Here is a 25,405-nt window from a genome sequence, read left to right as displayed (position 1 = left end):
TGCTTAAAAACATTTTAACTTTTTAACAATTTATTTTAATCTTAAACGTTGCAGCATTATTATGTATGAACAGTTTATATTCAATAATACATATAATTAAAAAATGTATATAACTTTTTAACTATTATGCGATGTTTTATTCAATAAAAGAGCATTCATGAGTTAAATATTTTAGCACCAGAGTATATTAAATATAAAACAAAAAAAAAATAATAAAACTTAGGGTGTTAAACCTATGACACAAAAATCGTTATGCACAATGCAATAATGAAAACAAAGTGATATAAAACTATAAAATCAATTTTTTTTAATAAAATAACTAGTTGTATATCCATAAACATTTATTTGATCAAATACTGTTTTTGAAATAGAAAATAAAATGTTTAAAATACATAATATACTATATTATATTATATATTATGTTTATAAAATAACGATGTCTAGCAATTGCCTAAAATAAAAATAATAAATAAAAATTAGTTTTTTGCTCACATTATTGCTCACACAAACATCTTAATGCGCACGTTAATATTGCATGTAAATGGACCGTGTGACGTTTGATAAATCTCGCTAATTAATACTATGATATTATATTAGACACAGTTATTCTAACAATTATTTTTGAGGCTACACATTTTTATGTTTAAAATTAACTAATAAAGGTACTATACGGTATACATACATGTATAGTGGCATGATACTCTCCATTTTAATTAATTCTTCAAAGTAAATTAAAACCCTTAACAAACAAAGCAAAAAAGAGAGTTGAAATAATTTCATAGAAAATGAAAATCTACATTACGCACCAAAATCACAAATGTATATCTACAGGATGCAATAATACAATAATTACGTGTTAACCTGTGAAATATATACATACTACCATGTTAAGAAAAAATAAAATAAAATGTAACTTGTATCTGTTTAAAGAATAATGTGATGTTTAAACTATTAAAATGAAAAACCTTTTCGACATTAGTTAAATTTTACGTCAGTCATGACTTTCATGGTAACTTAATTTTCAGACTTCGATTTTTGCCCATAAAATGCATAACTACTGAAATTGTAATTGTCAGTACATAAATAGTTTACACATATTATTTGTATGTGAAATTCAAATAAAAATATTTTTTTTTATGAAATAGTATAAACCATTTAAAATGAATTATGGTACAAGCAAGATGCTGATTTATGACTCGATCATTTTGGGGATCAAAAATTAGAGTATAGAACAATAGTAAAAAAATAGTTGTGATTCGTTGAATCTGTAGGTGAATACCTATGTGGGGGGAAAGGGAGTACACCAATCGAAAGTTTGAAATCAAACGCGTATTGGATCACATGGAAGTAATATATTAACCACCGGTGAATATGGGTAAGGAGAAATGATTCAACTTAGATCTTCTCCACCCCCCCCCCCCCCCGTCCTCCTACAACCAAGGTCACTCGGAGAAAATAGTTTTTTTTTTCAAAAACGTTTCTAATGTAAGTAAAAACCACCAGAGGCCTAAATTAGACATAACGCGTCACCGGCCTGCATCTGGATTGTTGCGAACAGCACATATGCGGTGGGTGGTGGTGCAGGATGGCGTAGGGCCGGGAGCTGTGTGACCCAGATAAACTGTATTTCCAGATGATACGCGAGGAGCAGACGGAAACGCTACACGTCCCGGGTACATGAAACCAGTTAAGCCTGTTTTTGAAATTAAAAATCAGCGGGCAAAATCCAAATGGCATTCGTAGGGTACGACGACCAAACAGTCATTCTGTACGTGAACGCGATCGCGTACGGTGTTGTTACTTTGCTCTAGTCAATAAAATATACATCGTAAGGACACATATTATAATACATACCTAGCTAATCGGTAAACGATATAAACATTATAAATAAAATAAAGGTGCGTTAGTGATAATATAAATAGCAACGATGATTATGCGTATAGTGATAACGATCACAATGGTGTGTCTCGCGATTTCGAGTTTAGCTACAGCGACCGCGGAAGCGGAAGCTAGCTTACAACAGTCAGAGGAGGTATTGGTAACGAACGTACAGCAGCAAAACGTCGTCCCGGACGACGAAGGAATTAAAGTCAACGTGACTGCCGTAGCCGCCAGGTTCATCAAAGATTACGTAACACCCACATTATGCTCGTACTCGCCAGGATTTTGTGCAAAGCACCAACTACGTAAGTCTGAACTATATGAAATCGTAATATTTTGCCTTAACAAAAACTAAGATTTTCAAGATTGTACAAAATCAAATAAATCTTAACAATATTTTTTTTTTTTTACTGAAGAATTTTATCAAAATTTGAAATTTAAACGCTAATAAAAAAAATATGATTAGGTAGGTACTAATTTTTCAATCGCGGTAAGAACAACATATGATGGACCTTGTATTACGTCTTCCAGCTTTTTACTTGAAAATTCCAAGAGAGCACAAAGGAGGCAAATTTTAAATTTATATACATAAATTATATTTTGAAAATTATACCGGGTCCAGAAGATACTAATATACATTTTAGCTGAAAATTTCAAGTCTACAAATGTTCATTTTTAAATTACAATAACAATCAATTTTGTCAAAAACTTAATATTTTTAGTCCTAGTTATAATGATAACATTTAAAATCATTTTTTAATTTAACATAAAGATATACTATGCAAAAGACACAATTGATAAGAAACAAAAAAATCTGTTCAATCTGTATTATGTCCCCATTAATTTTAAATAAGCAAATATAAATGTATATAATAACCCAGAAAAAATGTTATCAATATCAATTAAAAAATAATGTAACATCAATCAAAAAATGCATTTATAGATTATGTATATCATAATTATTTTTGATTCATAAAAAATCATAAAACTGTATCCAAATTAATACTCTTCCTGGGCCGATGTCTTTTAATGGTTGATATATGGATATTTAAATTATTAATGCTTGATACAAAAGGTACAAACCTGTCCTCTGCAATAGATATGGTAATTTATAATTTTGATAGATAATACTTGTTTTCTTAGTTTACAGAATAGCAATATCTTAATAACAGGTCTTATATAGGTCTCGAAAAATATAAAGTTTTTATTTACTTAAAAACGTCTTATGCTCACAAAAAAACATAAATTTCAATTTAAAACAAATAATATATTCAGTAAAAAAAATTAATATATCTACTTGTTTCAGTATTTTATTATTATTTTATAGGTATGGGAGAAATTAATTACATACATTTTATAAAAACTCTCGTACTATATATTATAAGTAAAAATTAAATCATATCATACATGATAAAAAGCAATTTCACAATTATTTTAGTTGAAATTGCAATTAATCATCATTAATTTGAAATTTAAACATGACAAGTTGATTATTGATACATGTAGATAATATAACCACAATCGTATTGTAAACCTAACATTTTAAAAATATTCTGTTAAATTAATTATGGGAACGAGTAATGGCATATAACAACTATAATTTGTTAAATTTATACCGAGATCAATAATATTATGTATTATATTATTTTTTAACTATTTGAATAGGCTTTCGTGGAAAAAAACTGCACTATTAGATGACCATTATACTTACCAGTAGCCCCAACACCCTTAATCAATTAAAAATGATATTTTCTAAAATAAAGTGATGGTATATTATTATGTAATACAAAATCTAGGCATTTTGCAGCATCGCTACAAATAAAAAATATATTATTAAATATAATTTTTCAACCGCTACGAATTTTAGAAAATATTACTAAAAAATTGATATCGTTGGTATGCTTAGTCTAGCTATTTGTGATAAAGAGGTAATCAGTATCTTAATAAAACGATATAGTATTAGTAAATTTCAAAAATATAAAAGTAGGTACCTGTTTTAAAAATAATAAATATAAATTGTACACAATATTTTACTATGTATATTTATAAAGGAAGTTTAAAGTAATTACATTTATAGAATTATGTATAACAATATGTATATTGTATGTATTGTTAACACGGATATGGCATAAATGTTTTTGAACATTTGTGTATACAATAGGAAATGTATAAGTATTATTCCACTTCTCAGCTTTAATTACCGTAATTATTACATTCATTTATACGTTTTAACAAAGATATACTTTGATGACTGAATCGCTTAGTTACTAAGAGTGTGTAATTAAAATGGAAATAATTATTCATGACGGACATAACGTTTGATTGGATTCTTTAATTACTTATAACAAAATACACCTTGGCTAGAATAAGGTTTTAAAAATACAAATTTTCACAAAATGTATTTATTATGTCATTTACGAATATTAATAATTGTCCTAAAAAGGTAGTTATCGTGTATCATATTTTTAAATTTGATAACATATATGGTAACAATTTACATATTTATGTTATTGAACAATTATCTCCATCTATAAATATAGACTTTAATAAAATTAGAATATTTTTTTAATTTTAGAAAACAGCACAATACTATTTCTTTTAATTGGCTTTAATTAATACGCGTGTTAAAAGTCGGCATACACTCACACACGTCTTACAGACGTACGACACACCTTAATTAAGCGTAGTAAAACCAATTCTGTGTTGTTTGCTTGAATATTAAAGCAAATTACCTCTCTCAAAGGAAGAATCCGCACAGGAGACTATCCAACAAAATCCCAATTCAAACGCTTTTCATAATTCAATTAAGTATTTAAAAAAACCTTATAGTTTAAGCAAGTATTAGAATAAGTTTACAATATAATTAAGCAATAATTTAAACCACTGTCAGACCAATGGCCACAGATACCGCGGAGGCTTTATTTCTTTAATCACAAAGAATGAAATAAATAAAGTGAATTTACCTATCTCATCAACTAGATAGTAAAAATATTATCAGACACCTTATAGGCTTTTAAAAGTAATGCATAATAGTACACGATATTAGCGCATTCAAATCCTTAGCTTAAAGTAACATAAAAGTACCTACATAAAATAAAACTTTATATTTTTACTTAATATCGAAAAAACCAATCACCTCACGCCATCAATCACTATCCCCAAGCTAGGCAGCGAAGACGGCATTAACTGAGTATAATATATTGTTTTCGATTGCAGAGAGCAGAGATATCAAAAGCTATTTAGCCACGGCCGGAACATTGTTCGCCGGAGCGTTGGGCGTTATGATGACAAAAATCTCGTTACTGATTGTGTTATCGGTGCTCTCCACAGTCATCGGAAAAATGTTGCTACTCTACGCATTATTCAAGACACCCCCACACCACAACCATCATAGCTACAAGTCAGCCCACCACCACGCACAGCCGTTCGTCAAGTACACCAAGGACAAGTATTACATCAAGAACTCTCCGTCAGTTCACAGTCACGACGTAGTCGTCGACTCACCTCCTGAGCACCATGAACATTCACCCTACGTTCTGGAATCTGCTGTCCATGATCATAAGTTGAAAGGGGTGTCATACTACAAACGATAACGCACCAACACTACGATCCGACACCGGTCAGTTTTATAGCCATCCAATCGACTTCATAGACAATTACAACATTTATTTAATATAATTTCTACATGTTTTTACTATATTTATTTTTTGTCACAACGCGGCGGCTCCGATCTTGGGCGGTCGAAGATGCTTGGGGGCGGATTCACAAATGTTAGCTCCCCCCCCCCTCCCACTTAATAGTTAATACCCTTAATAATCAGCTTGCTTATCATCGATGATTGGATATAAAACTTGTAAGGCGTACCTATGCATCGACAAAACGCCCGCGTTCTTTACACATACTTCTTAATATTTTTTTGATTTGTTTTAACTCAAAATGCTGTAAATATTACTGTATTTAAATCATCGTCAAAACAATGTAATTATTCTTTGTTTTAGCGTCATAGCGATAATTTATTACTTAATATTATTATTTATTTATTTATTTATTTATTTATTTATTTATTTATTGAGGCAGATCTTGATGGCAGCAAAAACTCTTAAAGAGTAATAATGCTAGTAAAAGAAGAAGAATATTTATTGTTAAAAATGTATTTATTTAATTGTATGATTTCCATTGAGTTGTGAAAATTACTTTTATCAGAATAATATTGTATTCATAATGTTTTGACAAAACTAGTCTTTGTATAATATACAATCATATTACCTTATTCATTATTTTATACATAATTATTTTAAATTATTAACCATAAATATGCCTAATATTGTATTGTACAGTTATATTGGTAAAAAAATTTAATGATTTTTATCAATTCATACAGTTTAACTCAAGTCCTTGTTATATGTTTTATTTATTACTATCTTTCTAGTTAAATACATATATTATATGAATTACGATTTTAATTTAAGTATGTTTATACCTAACACACATTTAAAAAAAAGCGAACTAGATAATAAGTGACCAATTGTAATACAACTTTTAGGGTGACTTGTCATTTGATCTGGTAAATAATAACATAATATCCACGAAATTTGATAAGGTCTCAAAATATCCAGGCCAAAAATGCCCGATTAAATAAAATGAAAAGCTACAGATATTTTACAAGAATTTCTATCGACATCGTTAACTTAGATAATTGTATGTGATGCAAACGTAATTGACAAATCTAATCAGGATTTATTAAATATCAATTATTGTTGTGACAAAGATAACTCATCGTCATATCAACAACTGGCTGTTATTTTGGGACATGATTTGTATGGTAACTTCATTTGTTGAAATTAGCCACCGGAGAAAATATTGGGCGTCGCCCGATCGCGGCCCAAACTAACCTTTTTACCTTTTCACCCATCCCAATTGCGGCCCATACACATTTAGTAGGAAACTACCTATACAGTGGTTATCAAAACTAAATAAATATCCCGATTACGTCCGATACGTATTTTGACATAAATATATAACTATCGTATTCACGATTCTCACGATCGCCAATATTCGGCGTGGTAATTTCCAGTCCATTAAAAATAAAAAAATCAGATTAAGTGTAAGATTGCGAGTGGTGGAACATATTATAAATTTATTCATAATATGAATTTCGATTTCATAAGTTACTAGCTAATTAAATAGAAAAATGGTGTTGTACAAATAAAAATTGTAAAAGTTTTGTTAAAAGTTTTGTTAAAAGAATCAATAAAGAAATTGTAGTAACCCAAATTCATATATTTATGATAATAATCATAAACAAGACATTGTATTTGAGTTGCATATACAAATATATCTAACACAAAGTGCTTAATTTTATTAATTATAAGCTATTTTGTGAACCAATGTGTGTTTGGACGGACCGCAATCGGGATACTTATATTTAGGATAAAATAAGACTACCTGTTTTTGGGCCATAATCGGGCAACTCCGAAGATATTAAGTCCAACAAATGGAGAATAACATGTTTAACAGAAAAAAACCGTCCCAACAGTCACACTGCTGGCGTGATTGCCTGAAATCTGTCCAACAATTTATTCACTACCTAACAAATTTGTTGGATAGGTCAGATCGATATCTACTAATGCTGCACAGTCGAGTTGCCAGGGATCCATTATAATGACATATTATGCAATGACGAGGTACACTCGATCCTAATGTACAGCAGAGCGGTTACGTACTTTTCCTTTTTTATACATAAAAGAATATGTAAATAAATATTTGTTGAAAATAAGTAATGATTAAAAATAAAAAAGTATTACTTATAAAATTTTAAATTATAATTGATTATTTTATTTCAATATTTTTAGTGCAGAATATTTTGTCATCGGATAAAAAGACGTTTTTCGGTATTTCTAAACCTATTGAAAAACACTTTTAGCAACACTTTGTTACACATATATGACATGCCTACATAGAAAATCATACATAGGTTTTCAAATTCAAATAGTCTTAATTCATAATACATTGATAGAACATCACAGTACAAACAGTTTGGGACACTTCAAATTTACTTTCTTATTGTAAATATTATCTAATCTAAGATAAAGATTATTAATATTATAAAAGTATAACAGGCAATATTTTGTACACTTTAGATAAGTTTGAATATTAAAACCACATAGTCATTTCCACCGTATTCTCGTATGAATAACAATTAATATGATATACATATTTCTAATGTTAAAAGAAATAACTCGACAATTATTGATCATTATTATTCAATACTTTCTACAAGTTTTCGATCACATAAATTAAAACACCCATAAAAGTTTGACACACAGGGCAGGGTTAAGCTTCGTGGAGACCCCTGATGTATGCAAGACCCCTCATTCTTTAATAGAGGGCCTATCATTATTAGGTTCTAATATTTGTTCACTAATAAAAAAATTGCTTACCAATTACTATACAGCAAAGGAAAAAATACTATTGGAGTGAAGAACACAGTATTTTAATATTTTGAAGACGCTCGAAGCCCTGCCACCCCTCTAAATCAGATCCTACACATATGCATGAATCGTAAAAAAATCAACTACCGAAACAAATAATTTACTTGAACTAAATATTGTGCTAACTGTTGAATGCGATGAAATGTAAAGCAATTTTTACTATACTTAGTATTCATATTTTCTACCATTTTAAAATGTTTATATTATGTGATCTCTACAATACTATGTCCTGAACTTTTAAATGTTATTAAAATAACTTATATTGTTAAATCTTAAACAATATTTAGTTTAATGTTTCAATTCTAAATACTAATAATTTTAAAAGGCAATATACGAGTAAAATCAATAAAAACTAAAAAAAAGTTTTCATCATAAAATATTAGGTTCAATTAAGTAGTCAATTATTTACCGAACACCATGTCAACTTATTTCAAAAGTTATATGTATTACTTTTACTATCTTCAAAAATGATAACTAAACAAATACACTTTACAAGTAAGACAGACGCTATAATTGGTAGTGATTTAGCTAGTTCCAACAATTTCTGGTTTGAGTTAATTTAAATAGGTAACGTTAAAATGAACTCAAACTTAAAATTAAAGATCTACTTATCTGTATAATGGTAATAGATACATACTATATGATAACAAAATAATTAATTAATCCATTAAAACCACTTACCTTCATTTGACACATCAATTCGTCTAAACTGTTTATCTACTTCCAACAAATATTTAAATTCATCATTGATAGGCTCTTCAACACACTCTTCGTCCTTGATATTAACACCCTCTAATGGACCAAACTGCGTACGTTTTTGAATTGTTTTTCTTGCAAATACTCCAAACTCTTCAACGAACAATAATTATAATTAAATAATTAAGTCAACACATCACACTGTTCTTTAATAGCACTCACTATTGTTTAAATTGTCTTGATTTTTAATTTTCATAATTCTTAAATGTGTAGCAGGTAATGACGCTCTAGCTCTAGTTTGCACAGCTAGATCGATGATACTACTTACTTGATGTATTGGACAATTTGATTCATTTTGATATAGCTTATTACAATCTTCGCACCCTAGAAAAATCATAAAAATGCATAACATAAACACAATTATAATCCCAAAATAATATAACTTATTGGACATTTAGAATTTGTTAATAACAGTAAATTCAGCTATATTTTTCCCAACATTTTATTTTATTTTATTTATTTATTAAATACAAACTCGACCCAAAGTACAGTAGATATTTACAAATGGTATGAGTTTAGTAGAAGGGAGACAGAGCTAGGTAACCAGATTACAATAAAGATAAAGGGTGGGTCTTGACCAGACGCCTTAGTCGGTCAATTGGATTATTCTAACTGTAATTAGTAGAGCGTTTAAGAATAGAAAATGGAACAATAAAGTGCGTTGGCCGTTGAGGGACACAAAAGTTCATGAGGTAAAGGAGCAATATGGACCATCAACAGAACCACCAATACAATTTTGAAGGAACCTTATGTTACCGTACTGAAGCGGAGCCAAGCTAAAGAGCAATCAAGGGCCTTTATTAGTGAGGTGAGCTTGGGTTTCTCACCTTGGAGTAGAAGACTGTTGGGTGGTATTAACTGGATAATAATACCATAATGAATAATATGCAAAATTACTCTGTCTCAAAAGTGAATTATCAGTCCGCCCATCGATTTACGTCAATGCTGAGCATCCTCCACCAACTTCTCAGTGCGTGATCACATAATTTTCGACTAGCCAATTGTATCATTAACAATGCGCAAAGACTGATTGTTCCCTTTTGAGACAGAATATGGTCCCAATATTTTATAAATATTATTTATAAAATATTTTTTAAACAATAGTCTAGTCCAATGGTCGGCAACCGGCGGCCCGCGAGTCCATTGTATACAGCCCGCTTTAAATTTTATAACGACAAAATTTAATTGAATATCATATCAAATTAATCATAGTATAGTAAATTGTATAAATATAGATGAACGTTGTGTTTTTATAATTTGTAATACAACATTTTTATTTTTGTTAAGCCCGGGAGTCCAAAAAGGTTGCCGGCCACTGGTCTAGCCTATACTCTATTATAATACACTCTTATAAAGATCTCTCTATAAGCATAGCATTGTGTCATTCATTAATTAAATTATAAAATTGATTCTATAAAAACAAAATGTTGTAAATTATGTATCAAGAACTATTACGATCAATGTGTCATTTATATTCATATTACATCCTAAATATAATTATTTGAATATTTTCTATCGGTGGTAAACAGAAACCAGTTTGTAGATTAAAAAAAAACTAAAACAAATTTCACAATACTACAACCTTGATTTTCTTTACATTTAACTTATAATGTAATGTTCAATATTAATATAATATTAAAACCCTACAAATATAACTTCAGCTTAACCGATTGAAAATCAATAATACACAGAACTCTAACTTATTCAATTGCAACCTTATATACAACTTAGACATCCCAATTCTGAAAGAGTATCTTATGTGCTGAGATTGGGTAACACTTAATATCCTAAGCTGTTCTGGAGAAAAATTCTATATAATATGGAAAATGAGAGACCGCTCACTGTCCAGCCTACAACTATAACTACATCACAATCCAAATCAAACATATTAAATAACTGTCCGCCCGTGCCTTTAGAGAATACAAAAGAACACCATTAAATCTTGAAATTCTATCCAATGACACTTGACATACAGTAGTAGAAAAATCTTAACTAACAATTATCATTACTGTGTATAAGTTGCCTTTTAATATTTAATATTCTTTTTGAAATTATTTATTTGTAGTTTGTTCATAGTTTTTTTTCCGATCACCTGTAACACTTGCTTCTATAGCTATAATAATACAATCATGTTATTTTTCTAATGCTTACAGTATTCTATTAGAGCTGGTGGTTTAGGATTAATTCTGCTGATAAAATTAATACTTATATCTTCATCAATACATTGTGGTTGTCTAACAAATTCTTCTGCTATCTTCTCAATTGTTTCTTTTGACATTCTTTGAAAACCTTGATAAAGAAAATCAATAGATAATTTTTGATTTTCAGCAGAGCAATGAAAATATTTTAATTAAATACTTGTTTACTTATTAAATGAATATATAAAGTTGTTTAAATTGTATAAGTAAATAAATTTGAGTATTTGATTCATAGATACCTGAACTATGTTGATGATGATCAACATCAAGTGAAACACTTTCAGATCCTTCATCAAGTCTTCCTTTTAACTGACTACTGTTAAGTGGAATTTGTGATTCATCAACAACTGCTATATCACAAGTGTCTATATCGTCCACTAATTCTTCGTGATTGACTAGTAACTCCACATTATGATGTGATTTTGGAGAAGATAATAAACTTAAATCATCTATTGACACTATTTTCTGGGCAATATGATTATTTTGAACAGATCTAGACTGTGGTACTGTATAAAATTCATTTTCATCACTATTCAACACATCATTTTCTTTCAAAGTAACTTCAATATAGCTACCGCCATTTTCTGAAAAGATAAAACGATTGTTCCCAGTCTCTAAAATCATATCTTGATTACTTCCCAGATTATTGACAAAATTATCAGTTGGTTTGGGAATAAATGATAATTGATCAATTTGTACTAAAGAATTGTCATGTGATAGATTGTCCATAACTGAATGTCTATTAGACACTTGAGGTATATTATTTGATTTAATGTGATATAAATCGTTTTGAAAATACTGATCTGGCATTGATACCATAGTCTCCACTTCTGACATGCTGTTATATTCTGGTAACATTACAGTTTGTGAGTGTTTGGTCATTCCAAAATCTGTAGCTTGGTTATCTAAAAAATCAAAAATTAAATTTTACAATCAATTAAAAATTGAATACATATACATTAAATTACCAAGAACTGTCATGGAATGCATATCATTGTTGGTTAGTACATCAAATGGACGGCCGTTGGTATCTGTTAATACAATACTATCATCTGTGAAGGTATCTTTAATGAAGTCAATATTTTTAAACTTCATACCACCAATCTAAAACAAAATATTATAATATATAATAGGTTAACATAAAAACAATTTAATAATAATAATAGTTTTTAATTTTTTTTTTTAGGTAAAAAAGGTATGTTACCACAAAATGACCCGTGTTGTGTTTCATTCCTGAAGGCCCTGGTCTATTGATATCATCATCTTGATCAAAATCATTTGGACACCAATCAGTACTTGAACCTTGTTTTGAGTCCATCGTTGAACAGTACTAAAAAGCAATGCGCATTTTATTTATTTTAATTTATACTTACAATCATTTAAAATTATATTATTTTTTTGAATTATCAAATTCAAAATGAAATTCTTAAGATTTTATAAGATTTGTAAGCAACGATTATGGTGCCAAACACAAATTTATTTTGCAGTGAATAAACTAGAAGCCATATTGGAACATGTCATATATAGTATGACATGTTCCAATATGGAATATAAATATTGTATACTATATAGTATACAAATATTACATATTATTATTACCTTAGTGATTTTAAGATATCTTAATCCCACTATTTTTAAGAAAAAATTATTAATATTTGAGTGTCTATAAAAATATTATTACCAAATACCCAAGAATTAATAATATTATACATTGTTCAAAATTAGTATCAAATTAAGTGTGTGATAAAATAATCAACAAATTATTGTAAACAACTCTTTATGTTTAACAAAAAATATGATTGTACAATTAGACTAATTTAATTTTCAAAAAAAAAAAAACTGAAAGTATAATTTAGTAAAATTATAAGACCAATTTTAAAACATTTAGGAGTATCTAGATAAATAAAATTCATAAATTTGATAAGAATAAAAAAATTAATTTTGTATCTAATACATTGATGAGTTAATGACAATATTGAAGGTAGATGAAAACATATTATTGTGTTAGCTATTGTGTTTCATAAAACTATCCAACAATATTAATTTAGGATAAGATACAAAACAAATTCGGTTTAATTAAAGAGTAAAAAATTATTATATAAGAGTTATCTGTGCATGTAAATATTAAAATATTTGCAAGTCTTAACTTTCTAAGGTTTGGATTAATAATTTAAAATTAACTATTACATTAATAAATGGTTTATAACTGAAGTTAAATATTATTGTAAATAGTTACTTACTTAATTGTAGTACATCTGTAAGGTTATACCAAAGTTTATCCAATTTAGAACAAATGATAATACATTACTGTCAACATTTTTATACTTCACAGCCTTTACACATTTTTAAAGAGTTAAGCCTACAATAGTTAGACATTTTAGTGATCTAGTAAAAAATCAAACGCAAGAGGTTGGCGATTTACAATCATTTTAACGACCGAATTTCAGTGCCCACTATCGTTTTGGGTCTTGTTGATGAAAAAAATATTGTGATAAAGCTATTCAGCTGATAACGTTTCATCTGCCAGCTGTGCAATCGACAATCGCCACATCACTCAGAGTATTATTTTCCCACTATTCGATTTTCGAAATATTCAACGTTTGTATCTCATTCTTATTTTTTTCACTCATTTTGAAATGCATGTTAACTCTGCAAGGAATCCAGAAAAATAGTTCAATGAAAAAAAGAACGAACAAAAATATTTTAAAATATGTTTAAACGTGTTCTGTAGTTATGAAAGGGGCAGTTTTCAAAGTACCGGTGCTTAGGTTTCCTTTTTAATTTTTTTAATTTGTGTTGTCTAATTTAAGTAAAGTCATTTTTATTCTTGTACTTTGTAGCATAGGTATAAGCATACTATAAGCATAGAATTAATGCATGAATTTATTTATTAATAAGTAATGCTGTATAATATATTTATTGAGGTATTTATGTTAAAGTGTTATTAAACAATTTATAAGATATTACGGAGAAAACGAATGAAAATGAACACGAACAACACTGTTCTATTCCATCTATGTTTATAAATAATAATAATAATAATAATATAATAATAATACGAAAGTATTGTAAATTGTATTAATATGTCTCCTAACCGAGGCTATAATAACTTAAATCAAGAAGGTAACTTACAAGCTTTCCTCATTTAATCATACTAACTTCAGTATTCCAATGGAATCCAGTTTGGGTGTACTTAACTTCAAGTGTAAAGTGATTTTTTCTGCATTTCAACCCTAGTGGCTGGTAAGATTTGTATGCATCGCGGATAGTCAATAAGAGCACACCAATGTCGTCGATTCGTTTTTCTCCGGCTGGGGGGCAGTACCTACATATTATATCAATGTATCATAGGTAATATCCAACGACTGCAAGAGGGTTAGAACCATATTATATATAACTATAAAATAAATATAAATACATAATTTTTTAGGTCAGCTATGGACAAAACATAAAGCTATAATGATAACCGTGTCGTAAGCGATGCACTATAATAGTCGAGATCTACATTCTACATACATACGTATACTAGATCATAATCGATGATGTACTTACCAAAAAAATGGGTACAAATAAAATTATAACAAGCATGTTACATAACATACTAATAAAAGGAAATCAAAAAGGGTGGTCAAGTGGGTATTGCAATGACGTAGGTACAATTGTAGTTGTCGAGTTTGTAATTGAAATGGATGTGTTAGATTTGAATTCAATAATAAATCAAATTGAATAATTAAAAACCGATGAATATCAATACAACAAAAAATGTAAAATCAAAAATTATTAATATCTTCTGTTCGGTGAACTTTTTCTTTTAATAAAGGTGATCTGCGTATTTCAATGTTTACTGTTGACTACAAAAAAATTTTTTTTAAGGAATTGGAAAACAATTCACAAATTTTCGGTGTTTGATTAATTTTTTCAAAATTTGAATTTTAAATGCATATAAAAAATAATCGTATCTATATATCATTGATAAATTAATATTTTTGAACTGCCATTAAAGCAACTTATGAGAACCCTTGCGTTAAATTGACAAGATTTTCTTTATAGACTTTGGCCTTGCACTAGTATAAGGTCTACGACCATACGTAATCTAAAAATTGAATAGGTACATCCATTATTATTTATTGACATCATCATAAAATCGTAAACGACAGCGTTATCTAGCGTCAAAAATGTATGCTAATACGTTCGAAATTATAACGGCAGAAAGCACAGTGGCTATCGTCTTGGTACGTCCTATACTCCTATAGCATTATAGTATTTATAATCAATGGTACTAGTTATGTGGACCACTGTCCATGATAATATCTATTAATATTTAAAATTGTATTTGTATTGGAACTGTCAACTGAGTACCCTCCCAACTAAAATAATTAAGTATCAACGACTGAGATCTGTCCGCGATTTCAAATCGGTCTCAGACCCTAGCAGTGCCTTAGGTAGTAGTTTTAAAAAGAAATTTTTACTGAAATTAAGCTGCCATTGAATTTTCTTTACTTACTTGTGAATAAAAATAAAAACTACCAGTTAACCAATAATCTGTCAAGACATGAAATTTAATACCGCAACTACGGTTGAGTTATTGGGAGGTATTTCGTATATACCATTTTACCATTTCATGCCGTCTAGTGACACCGGATCAATGTCCCACACTATAGTAAGGCGTACACTCATAATTTTCGCTCCATTTGTCCTTAAAGTCCAGGGCTTGCTACCGAAAACATTTTTACCGATTTTGATTTCAGTTTTGGTTACCGGTATTAATTTTTTCTGATTTCGATTTCGGTTTCAGTTATCGGTATTTTTTTTCCGATTTTGATTTCGATTTCGATTTTTAACGGGTTTAACAGGTGTTCAGATGGTATCAAAAACTGGTAACTGATATCGGTTTCAAGCCCTACATTAAACCTCGTTGACTATAGTATATAATTAATAATTCCATTAAAACAGATGATTTTGAAGTTAATATTTTAAGTGTCGAATAAAAAAAAAATCGTGATTTTATTAATAACAAACGAGTAGATGTACTCTTAGTGGGATTTTCTTCTACAACAGGGGAAACGATGTAACGCAACTAGTGACTAATAAGAGTATAACGCTTATATTTTAAAATGTCTTCTATTGCAAATAGCCAATACGTACAAACGACAAGCGCTATCGAAAAAAAACAACCGATAACTCACGTAAAACTGACCTTCGCTGATATAATATATACCTAGCTATGGGCTATGGCCTGTAGTTAGATAATTATCTAGTTGAGATAATCGAAAAAATAATAATGCACCATCAATTAAAATAATTATAAGCCAACAAGCACTACCTATCTGTATACCTACAAATGCCAAAATAAGATAATGATTAATGACATGCACACCAATGACGTACTACGTACACACAAATGACATCGAAAATAATTGGATTGAAGCCAAATTTACAAAAACGTTTCACTTCTCCGAGAAAGGCACAAAAATCAAAAATACTAAATCATGAAAATAACACTCAAACATTCTCCACTCAAAACTGATACAAAACACGCAATATTATCAAAAACAAATAAGTAAGTGGACGTCTCTCTGCTGTACAGAAGGTTACAAGTGGGTCACTGTACCTATAATATAATAGATGGTGTTAAATTTGAATTCAATGATATAATATCAATATATCATTATATACAGTATACGAAAAACGATTCTGAGTGGAGACGGATTGTCGGAATAGGATATTTTATATTATATTAATTTATATTGTTATTATTACTACTGTAGTCGCCAGCTGCAGGTAGGTTAAATTAATATTATTAATTATGTATTAATATTTCATACTTATATATATTAATAAACTTTAGAAGTTTTAAGTACCATAGAATAACATTTGTAAATTACAACAAAATAACTTAAATCGTTATCCTTGGTTATTTAATATGTAATTTCATCCAAATTTGAACATAAAATAACTATTATGAAAACTGCGTCTATATATTTCTTAGATTTGTTGGTTATAGAATAACCTACTTACGTGAAACCTTGTTTTAAATTTTCAATCCTTAGCTATAAAAGTTAATCTAATAAATTTGTATCTACAAAATAATTTGTAAATTTTCAATTTGATACATTTTGTCAAAATTTGAACTTAAAAATTTAAATGCCAATAGAAAAAAAATCATACCAAATTATTTTTAATATTTTTCAGCTGCTGTTGTAATAATATATCAGAAACCTTATATTTAAATCGTCAAGCTTTTTGACCCAACAAATAACATTTTATTCAAATTTACAGAAAAAAAACTAAAAATGTTGAAAATGTTAGTAAACAGCTCAAAACAAGAAAAAATATTTTGAAAACCTTATGGTGTATAGAAAATGCCAATATAAACATTCAGTAACAATTTAGAGTTACACCAAAAATCAATCAAAAACATCGAAAACCGGTTTTGCGTTAAAATTCCAATTTTTCCTTCGTTTTTTTTTTCGCTTTTGAAAACTACTGGAAATTTTAAACTTTGACCTCCTAAAGTACCAACTAGTTTCACTTTCCCATCGAACAAGATAATAAAATATAAAACAACAAAAATAATTAAGATACGTTCAATCTCCCCTGGCGTACGCTACTGCCGAACTACAGTCTTTAAAACCGTATACGATAACCAAGAAAACAAAAGCCTCATCAACATAAAAAACCATAAATACTGACAAAAAATTCAAATATTGTAACAGATGACATACTACAGGAGTACTTATGGAATAAGTCCTAATACAACCCAAAAACCATACTCATCCATTATCCAAAACCCACAATCTACAACTTCTGAAATTTATAAAAGCACAAACGATTAGCTTCATTCCTAACTGCTTTTAAAAATCTGATAGTTCCTCTCAAGTCATAGATATCACTTCTGAGTTTTGACTGACTAACTAATGTTCTACTGAAAAATGACAACTATAAATAATATATATTGTTTAAATATTGTTGTAAAAAATACTAACTATTTTCAGCGAATAAAAACAAATGTAATTACGTAGCCGTTTAGACGTAAAGACGTAGATATATAATATTGCTCGTCAAAAAAAAAAAAAAACAAATCAATAGATAAAAACATTAGTAGTAAAAATTTAAAATTTAAATATAATGTATTATATTATGAATATTATAAAAAAGAGTTATTTATAATAATTTTAATACGTCAACAACTAACATAAAATATCTAAAAAAGTTTTTGTTATAATACACTATCAAAAACATTTATTTATATTTATTGCAATACTAAAATGAATAAAAAATATCAAACAATTTATTTATGTTATTATATTAAAATATTATTAAACAATTATAATTAGAATATAATTAAATTAAGTATTTTGGGCGATTCCCCTTAAAAATTATATTTTAATTCTACCTTGAACAGTTCTTCAAATTCGTTCATCCACATTAATAAATTTCTTTAATTTTTTAGAGTAACTGGAACCTGCTTCTGCAATAATAAATGATAGGTAAGGTACGGTACGATACCATTAGTTATATTATGAACACAGGAAATATCATTGGTTTTATAATTTATATATAAACCAGTAATAAAACATAATTTAATTATATTTATATTTACAATATTACATTTTTAATTGTTAGCGTTTTTTTAAATTTTTCTTCAAATATTTGAACACTAATCTAGGTATTGAGCTCATTAAAATAAATAACTTTTTTTGATGTTGTTTTATTTTTTTTTCTACCTACCGCTATTATTATTGATTGATTTATAATTTTTTTTTCACCTCCAATTTTGCCCCTGCCGAATCAGCTATTTGCCACTTGCATTTTCATGAGTGCTTCTATAATTACTATAATAGGAAGTTTCCCTCACCTTTATCCACGTATACTGTATAGGTACATATAATTTGAATTTTTTCTATTTCTGTAATAAAATTAATTTTCTTCTTCAAAATTCTCTATTATTTCTTATATGTATAAAATATACAAATAGATAGGTACCCTTTTACTATTTACATAAATTACCTATATTGTGTCCAAGTAACAACTGTTACCTCTCGCACGTTCTACGGCCAAGACCAAATAACGTATCATTCCAAGTACCTAGAAGTAATTATCTTATCACAGATTATAATAACAATATATTAATAAATAATAGCCAATAGGTATACATAATATTATATACCTATGATAACTAATAAACAGTATGTTTGTGAACAGTTCAAGAACTGGGTTCTTGAAGGAAATCTAAGAACTGGATCCTAAGTTAGAACTCATTTTTTAGAATACTTAGAACCGGAATTAGAGCTGGAACCTCATTTTAATAAACAATAAGTTTTACGGTACTTTTAGGTTCTAATTATTTTGATTTTAAGAAAAATCCGATTATTTTAAATAAATTAATATTTTATTTAAATTGGTTTTTGTTATAATCAAATAATTATCGCCGATATTCGATGAGTAAAAACATAAAAAAGAGTGATTAATATATCATTTTTTTCTGGAAACCAATTTACATAATATCTATTACCTAATACATTTATCGATAATTAGTTTCGTTTATATATATAAAGCACATTGAATTTTAATAATGATATATTTATTTTTAATTTCACTGCGATATGTTTTATTTTAATTTTTAAACATCTTAGGTATAATAATATTTTATGATTTAGTAATTAATTAGTAATAATATTTAGATTGGTTGAGTAGAAGTTGTACCTAGTCTTAACTTTTAACTGTTGTAATTAATATATGTTCTATTAAAGCATCAAAAGTATTTTATTAATGATTAATTTTATAGGTGATAATAATCGTATTACTTGGATAGGAATTTACTTTTTTTTAAGCTTATATCCAAATAGGTATCTATATTAATACTCATTTAAAGGAAAATAATGAATTGTCGGTTAATGAATTAATGATTATCCTGTTGAGTTGATAAGTGACTTTCCCTTTACTAATTATTTAAAAATAATATTTTTTACATTAGTTTTCAACAATAAATGTTCACGAAATTACCTAGATCCTACATGTAATATCATTAACGATAAAATATTTATTGGGACATTTTCAAGTATACACGTAATGTAGGAATGGATAATTACATTTTTTTAAATGTATAATACATTAATGATTAATACCACACCCATATTGTAACGATTTAAGTCGCAAATGATATTTGAAAATGCAACATTTTACATTTTTCCTTTGTAATAATATTTATAACACAAATATTGTAAATTTGAATACTCGTATAGTTTTAATGGTTAATTACTTAAAATAAATTTAACTTTAATCCATGATGTGTATACATCTATAACGAAAAATTATACATATCTATTATTATTTTTCTCTCCATCATCATAAGACATATAATATATACCAGGATACAATATTATACCTAATATCATAATAAATATTCACGTAATAATGCACTATGTTTTTAATTGTCTTTTTATCGTATTGCACAGTATCACTTATCACTTGAACTATATTGCATTAACTATTTTGTATTAATACATTAGGTATACCTATACCGGTAAGTGTGATTTTTAACAAATCACAATATTTTACATTAATTTATTCAAATTGATACATACACTCAACTAATATAAATAAGCAAAAAACAGTACCTAATATTACGTATTATCATTTAAAAATATTGTTGTATGATGTACTAAATAGGTAGGTAATACATATTTTACGATATTGAAAATAAACGTTATTTCGAAAACCCATTTCATAAAGATAGCAACAATAATAAGACTAAAAAATAATGACTATTAAACTAATAACCAATAGATAACTACAGTAGGTAGGTACAACCCTTTCAAAAATGTTAGTTTTCCGATACAGATTTTTTCATAAAGTGAATAGTGAATGTGTAATCTGTTATCTGTGTTACAATATAGAAAAAATAGTTTTCTTATAAAATTAGGTAGGTATATTACCTACCTATATGTTAAAGACTGATTAAAATCATATTCAGCTACTTAATTTAATATTTTATTTAAGAAATATTTTAACTTATGGTTTTTGATTTATATTTTATACTATTGGTGCGAAAACAGGTTAGGTTTAACTAGTTGACCTTCACAACAATTGCTTAAGGTTTCAACCAACAATGTTACCTTACTTGAGGTATTTTCTCATAGAGTCTTAATTATAAATACATAATTTATCATCGAGAACTACATAATTAGGTATATTAACACATGTACGATGTAGCTATACAAGGTGATTTACAAAACATCTTCACTTGTTTTGTTATGTTGTACCTACCAATAATGACATTTTTATTCACCCACTATTCACAATATAGTAGGTAGGTAGGTATTTACTTTTAAAGAAATGCGTAGGTATCAAATGTACAGTTACACAATAACTTGATCCCTAAAATGTTAACTTTCTTTTAATTATATTATATATTGTATACGTATGCAAAAACAATTATCTTGGGATCTTACCCAGCATTTGCATACCGTCCTAGTTAGTTAATGATCCAGTTTGTTAATTCCCAAAAACTAAAATGTTAACAAATCAACTATTTTATATTATGAATTACCAATACTAAATAGCCAATAAGGATGTACATTAAGATTAAGTACACATTTAAAGTAGCCATAACTATCATTAAGTAAAATAATTCAACAGTGTATTTTATAGTTTTATAATATATTTCACATAACATACATTTTGAGCAATACATTAAACTATTAACATTAAAATACAGTATAGGAACATAAAAATACAAAAATATCACTACAATTTGTTTCTCAAAATATAAAATACCTAACAAAGTTACTTACAAATGTATGTATAGAAAAATTAATATGTATTGTGTACAATATTTTTAATGTAAGTACCTAGTATTGTATAATTTTTGCTATACATTTAACAGTATACCTGCTTGTAAATAAATACAAATTATAAACACTTAAAATCATACCTACTTATATAAGATCTATTTTACCTATGCATGTAGGTATACCTATTTACTTTTTGTACGAGGTTTAGACGGTTTATATTTTATACGTACTTATATAAAATTATTGACTGGTCATAGGACGAAGTATAATATCTATGAAAATATAGTCAGATTTAAAATAATCTTTTAAATTTTTTTTTTCATCTCCTTGTGGATTGATTAAATATCTACTATTATTATTTATTTGTAACTTATTCTACATACACTTGTATAAATGTATATTAATTGTATTATATTTTATTTGCATTAATCAACAAATGTTTAATGACCTTTTGATTTTCTTCTACAACTGATCTTAAATCTCTTACTTCTTTTAATATTTCTTGTATTTTAAAAATGTCTTTGTCATCACAGCTATCTTGTTTTTTTCGCTTAATTAAAAATCGAGCAGCGTCTATAATATCTCTAGGCAATGTTTGTTGTTGATTCAACGGTTTGACTGTCATATGTGCACGATGTTTGGAAGGATAAACCAGAGCCCTACGTTTGACGTTTTTTGGCCAAAAACTTCTCAACATGAATAGTTCTATATAATATATAAGTTTAATCTGACATCTGACTTTAGACAAACCAGCAGTCTTTTTTAAGCCTTGTATATCATGTACAGCAATTCCGACTAGTAGATTCATAAGTATAATTGACACAAATATTAAAAGGGCTACGTACACAATATAAGCGCTAAATTTAGATATTATCGGTGATTCATCGTGTACTTCTAACATTGAAATATCCAATTCTCCCGCCATCATCACTAGTACTTTTACAAAACCTATAATGGGATTGTTGAACCATTTAGAAGAAGGGAACACGACACAAAGGCTAACAGAAAAACCTATTAATAGACAAATATATGCCAACAGGAGTTTTGCAAATTCCTTTTGAACTTTAGTGTACATGGCGACATAGGTGTCAAACCATGGCAGTTGACCTATTTTTATCATTAAATTGGTCCAAGCACAAAGTACACAAAAGGCGCCAATATGATTTTGCCAGTAAGAGGTGTACCCATTAATATGAAATGATATTAATGGCACGCTGATTAATACTAACCATTCACTCATATTACTTAAACTAAGGACATACTGATGAACATACATATACCCAGCCATTTCTGATATTTTCAAGAATCCTTCTATGATGCTGATCAAATACAATACATAAATAATTACATCCATTACTTGATAGTTTTCTACTAAAAATTCACCGAGGGTGGAGTTATTCCGGAAACACGTTGAATTACTTTGGTTGGGCAAATGGATCGCATTGTAACAATCGTGACTCAGTACAATCGTTACATAGAGCGTATACAGAAAAATGAAAAATCCCAAACTCGCCAGTCGCATTAAATAATACTTTCGTATCTTTCTCCATTTCAGAAATAAAAAAGCTTGACACAGTGGATGCTGCAGTAGTTCATATTGGCCTTCTTCTTGAAAACATTTTAGTAAATCAATTTCACCAAAAGTATTACAGTTCAATAAATACTTGAATCGAAGTTGAATCTCCGGACCACGTTTAAATCCATCAGCCCAGTTGGATGTAACGGCACTGTCCAACTGTTTGGCTACGGCTGGCACGCACGAAGGCACTTTTCTTACAATCATGTTTAGTGCCGATATACCACCGTACGTTTGAATACCTACGTTGCCACCCTTGGCTAACAATGACTCTACACATTCCGGCACCTCGTTGATCGCTGCTATGTGTAGAGGTGTAAAACCAAAGTGATCTTGTACGTTGATTTTTGCCTGGTGACTTAGCAACGTGTCCACTGCATGACAAACATTTAGCGTCTTGACAGATATGGCCGAGTGCAATGGTGTTCGGTCATCTATGTCTCTGGCGTTGACGTCGGCCCCCGCTTTTATTAGAAAATCGATGCATTCCACACTCGGAGCTTTTGCGGCCATGTGCATAGGTACTTGAAATTTCATATTTTTAGCATGTATATTAGCCTGATGTTCGATCAACAATTTTACGCACTCTACGTGTGCGGATTCGCAAGCCAAATGCAACGCCGTACATTCGTGATAGTCTTTTTGGTCGATCAACGTTTTATCAGAACTTAACAGCATGTACATACAGTCTGAAAACCCTTGGTCAGCGCAAATATGTATAGGCGCTAAGCCCATAGAGTCCAGCATATTAACGTCCACGTTGTATTTGAATAACAAAAGTTGAATGCACCCTACAGCTCTGGATTTTACAGCGCTATGGAGAACAGTGGGTTCGAGTTTACAGCCGTGTTCGATAAGTGCATGGACCGCATCAACGGAATCAGTGAAGGTGGCGAAGTGTAGTGCTGTCATGTCGTCAACTCGGCAATTCGGTTCACATCCATTATTTAACAACCATTTCAAACAATTAACACAGCCGTTCAAGGCGCTTATGTGTACAGCGCCATAGCCCCTATAAGGTAGTAAGTAGTTGACGTTTGCACCGGCTTTAACTAAGATTTCCACGACATCACACTTATTGACAAAACACGCCCACAGAACAATTAAATTTTTCAGTTGCTGCGGACACCGATTTAAGGTATCTAAATTAGCTATACCAGATTCAATATCGTGAAGAAATTGAAAACCGTTAGTGAATCCTTTTGCCGAGTCCAACAAACATTGTTTCACCATTTCCTTGTAATTATTAACGCTCAATTGATTGGTACTTTTGGTCCCGTCAATGGTTGTCTCGGTACGTTCGTCGACTTCAACTAAATCCATATCCGGAAGTTCAAAAGATATCGGCCTATCTCGGTTCCGGTTTTTTGCATTCTCGTGAAAGCTAAAATATCTTTTTCGTTTATTCGTTAAGTCCATTCCCATTTCCAAATACTCGCGGGTACATTCGTCTAAGCTCAAACGCCGGGACACTTTTCTTAAACTCATGTTTTCTGATTTTGCTCGCACAATCACTAAAACAGTACATCGATGAACACCGCGCTATGACCGAACTACACTAACTAAATTGCACACACTTCGCAGACCGCAGTCGCGTCTTCGTAGTTCGTTGTCAATGACCAGTTTTTCTCCCGCTACCTTTTTACTGTAATCGGTGGGAGACATACGGTAAATAAAATATTCCAGTCGGTTAGTGACTCATCTTGA

At 29.0% G+C, this 25,405-nt stretch overlaps 3 protein-coding genes and 1 long non-coding RNA gene across 6 annotated transcripts in view; 1 reads left to right on the top strand and 3 right to left on the bottom strand.

The window, feature by feature from the left end:
• The window catches only part of LOC111034264 (PR domain zinc finger protein 10-like), a 58,536-nt gene extending 44,503 nt beyond the window's left edge, over positions 1–14,033 (bottom strand). Inside the window, exons 1-7 of one of the 2 annotated variants that reach the window (XM_022315393.1) lie at positions 13,567–14,033; positions 12,531–12,656; positions 12,295–12,430; positions 11,566–12,231; positions 11,280–11,417; positions 9,291–9,452; positions 9,054–9,221 (exon numbers count right to left, since the gene is read on the bottom strand). In XM_022315393.1, the coding sequence (XP_022171085.1) occupies positions 9,054–9,221; positions 9,291–9,452; positions 11,280–11,417; positions 11,566–12,231; positions 12,295–12,430; positions 12,531–12,644 (1,384 nt within the window). In that variant the 5' untranslated portion in view covers positions 12,645–12,656; positions 13,567–14,033. The remainder of the gene's footprint in view (positions 1–9,053; positions 9,222–9,290; positions 9,453–11,279; positions 11,418–11,565; positions 12,232–12,294; positions 12,431–12,530; positions 12,657–13,566) is intronic. The other variant, XM_022315394.1, reaches the window with a different exon arrangement.
• LOC111034265 lies at positions 1,728–5,943 on the top strand. Its single transcript, XM_022315395.1, has 2 exons — positions 1,728–2,186; positions 5,098–5,943. The coding sequence occupies exons 1-2, from the start codon at positions 1,928–1,930 to the stop codon at positions 5,472–5,474; spliced, it is 636 nt and encodes a 211-aa protein (XP_022171087.1). The 5' UTR covers positions 1,728–1,927; the 3' UTR covers positions 5,475–5,943.
• A 338-nt stretch (positions 14,034–14,371) lies between the features above and the next one.
• LOC111034233 lies at positions 14,372–19,712 on the bottom strand. 2 transcript variants are annotated; one of them, XR_002604504.1, is made up of 4 exons: positions 19,337–19,712; positions 19,096–19,235; positions 18,723–18,797; positions 14,372–14,651 (listed from the first exon to the last, which is right to left on the bottom strand). It is a non-coding gene; the product is annotated as an uncharacterized LOC111034233 (long non-coding RNA). The 2 variants fall into 2 exon arrangements; XR_002604503.1 differs by having other exon boundaries at positions 19,096–19,712.
• Positions 19,713–22,109: 2,397 nt separating this feature from the next.
• Positions 22,110–25,285, bottom strand: LOC111034254 (transient receptor potential channel pyrexia-like). The gene has a single exon (XM_022315380.1). The coding sequence runs from the start codon at positions 25,184–25,186 to the stop codon at positions 22,532–22,534; it is 2,655 nt and encodes an 884-aa protein (XP_022171072.1). The 5' UTR covers positions 25,187–25,285; the 3' UTR covers positions 22,110–22,531.
• Positions 25,286–25,405: the final 120 nt, after the last annotated feature.

The sequence above is a fragment of the Myzus persicae genome, unplaced genomic scaffold, assembly GCF_001856785.1.
Source record: "Myzus persicae strain clone G006 unplaced genomic scaffold, MPER_G0061.0, whole genome shotgun sequence".
Classification (NCBI taxonomy): domain Eukaryota; kingdom Metazoa; phylum Arthropoda; class Insecta; order Hemiptera; family Aphididae; genus Myzus; species Myzus persicae.
The sequence above is the reverse complement of the archived record's forward strand: the minus strand, read 5'-3'. Positions and strand labels throughout refer to the sequence as shown.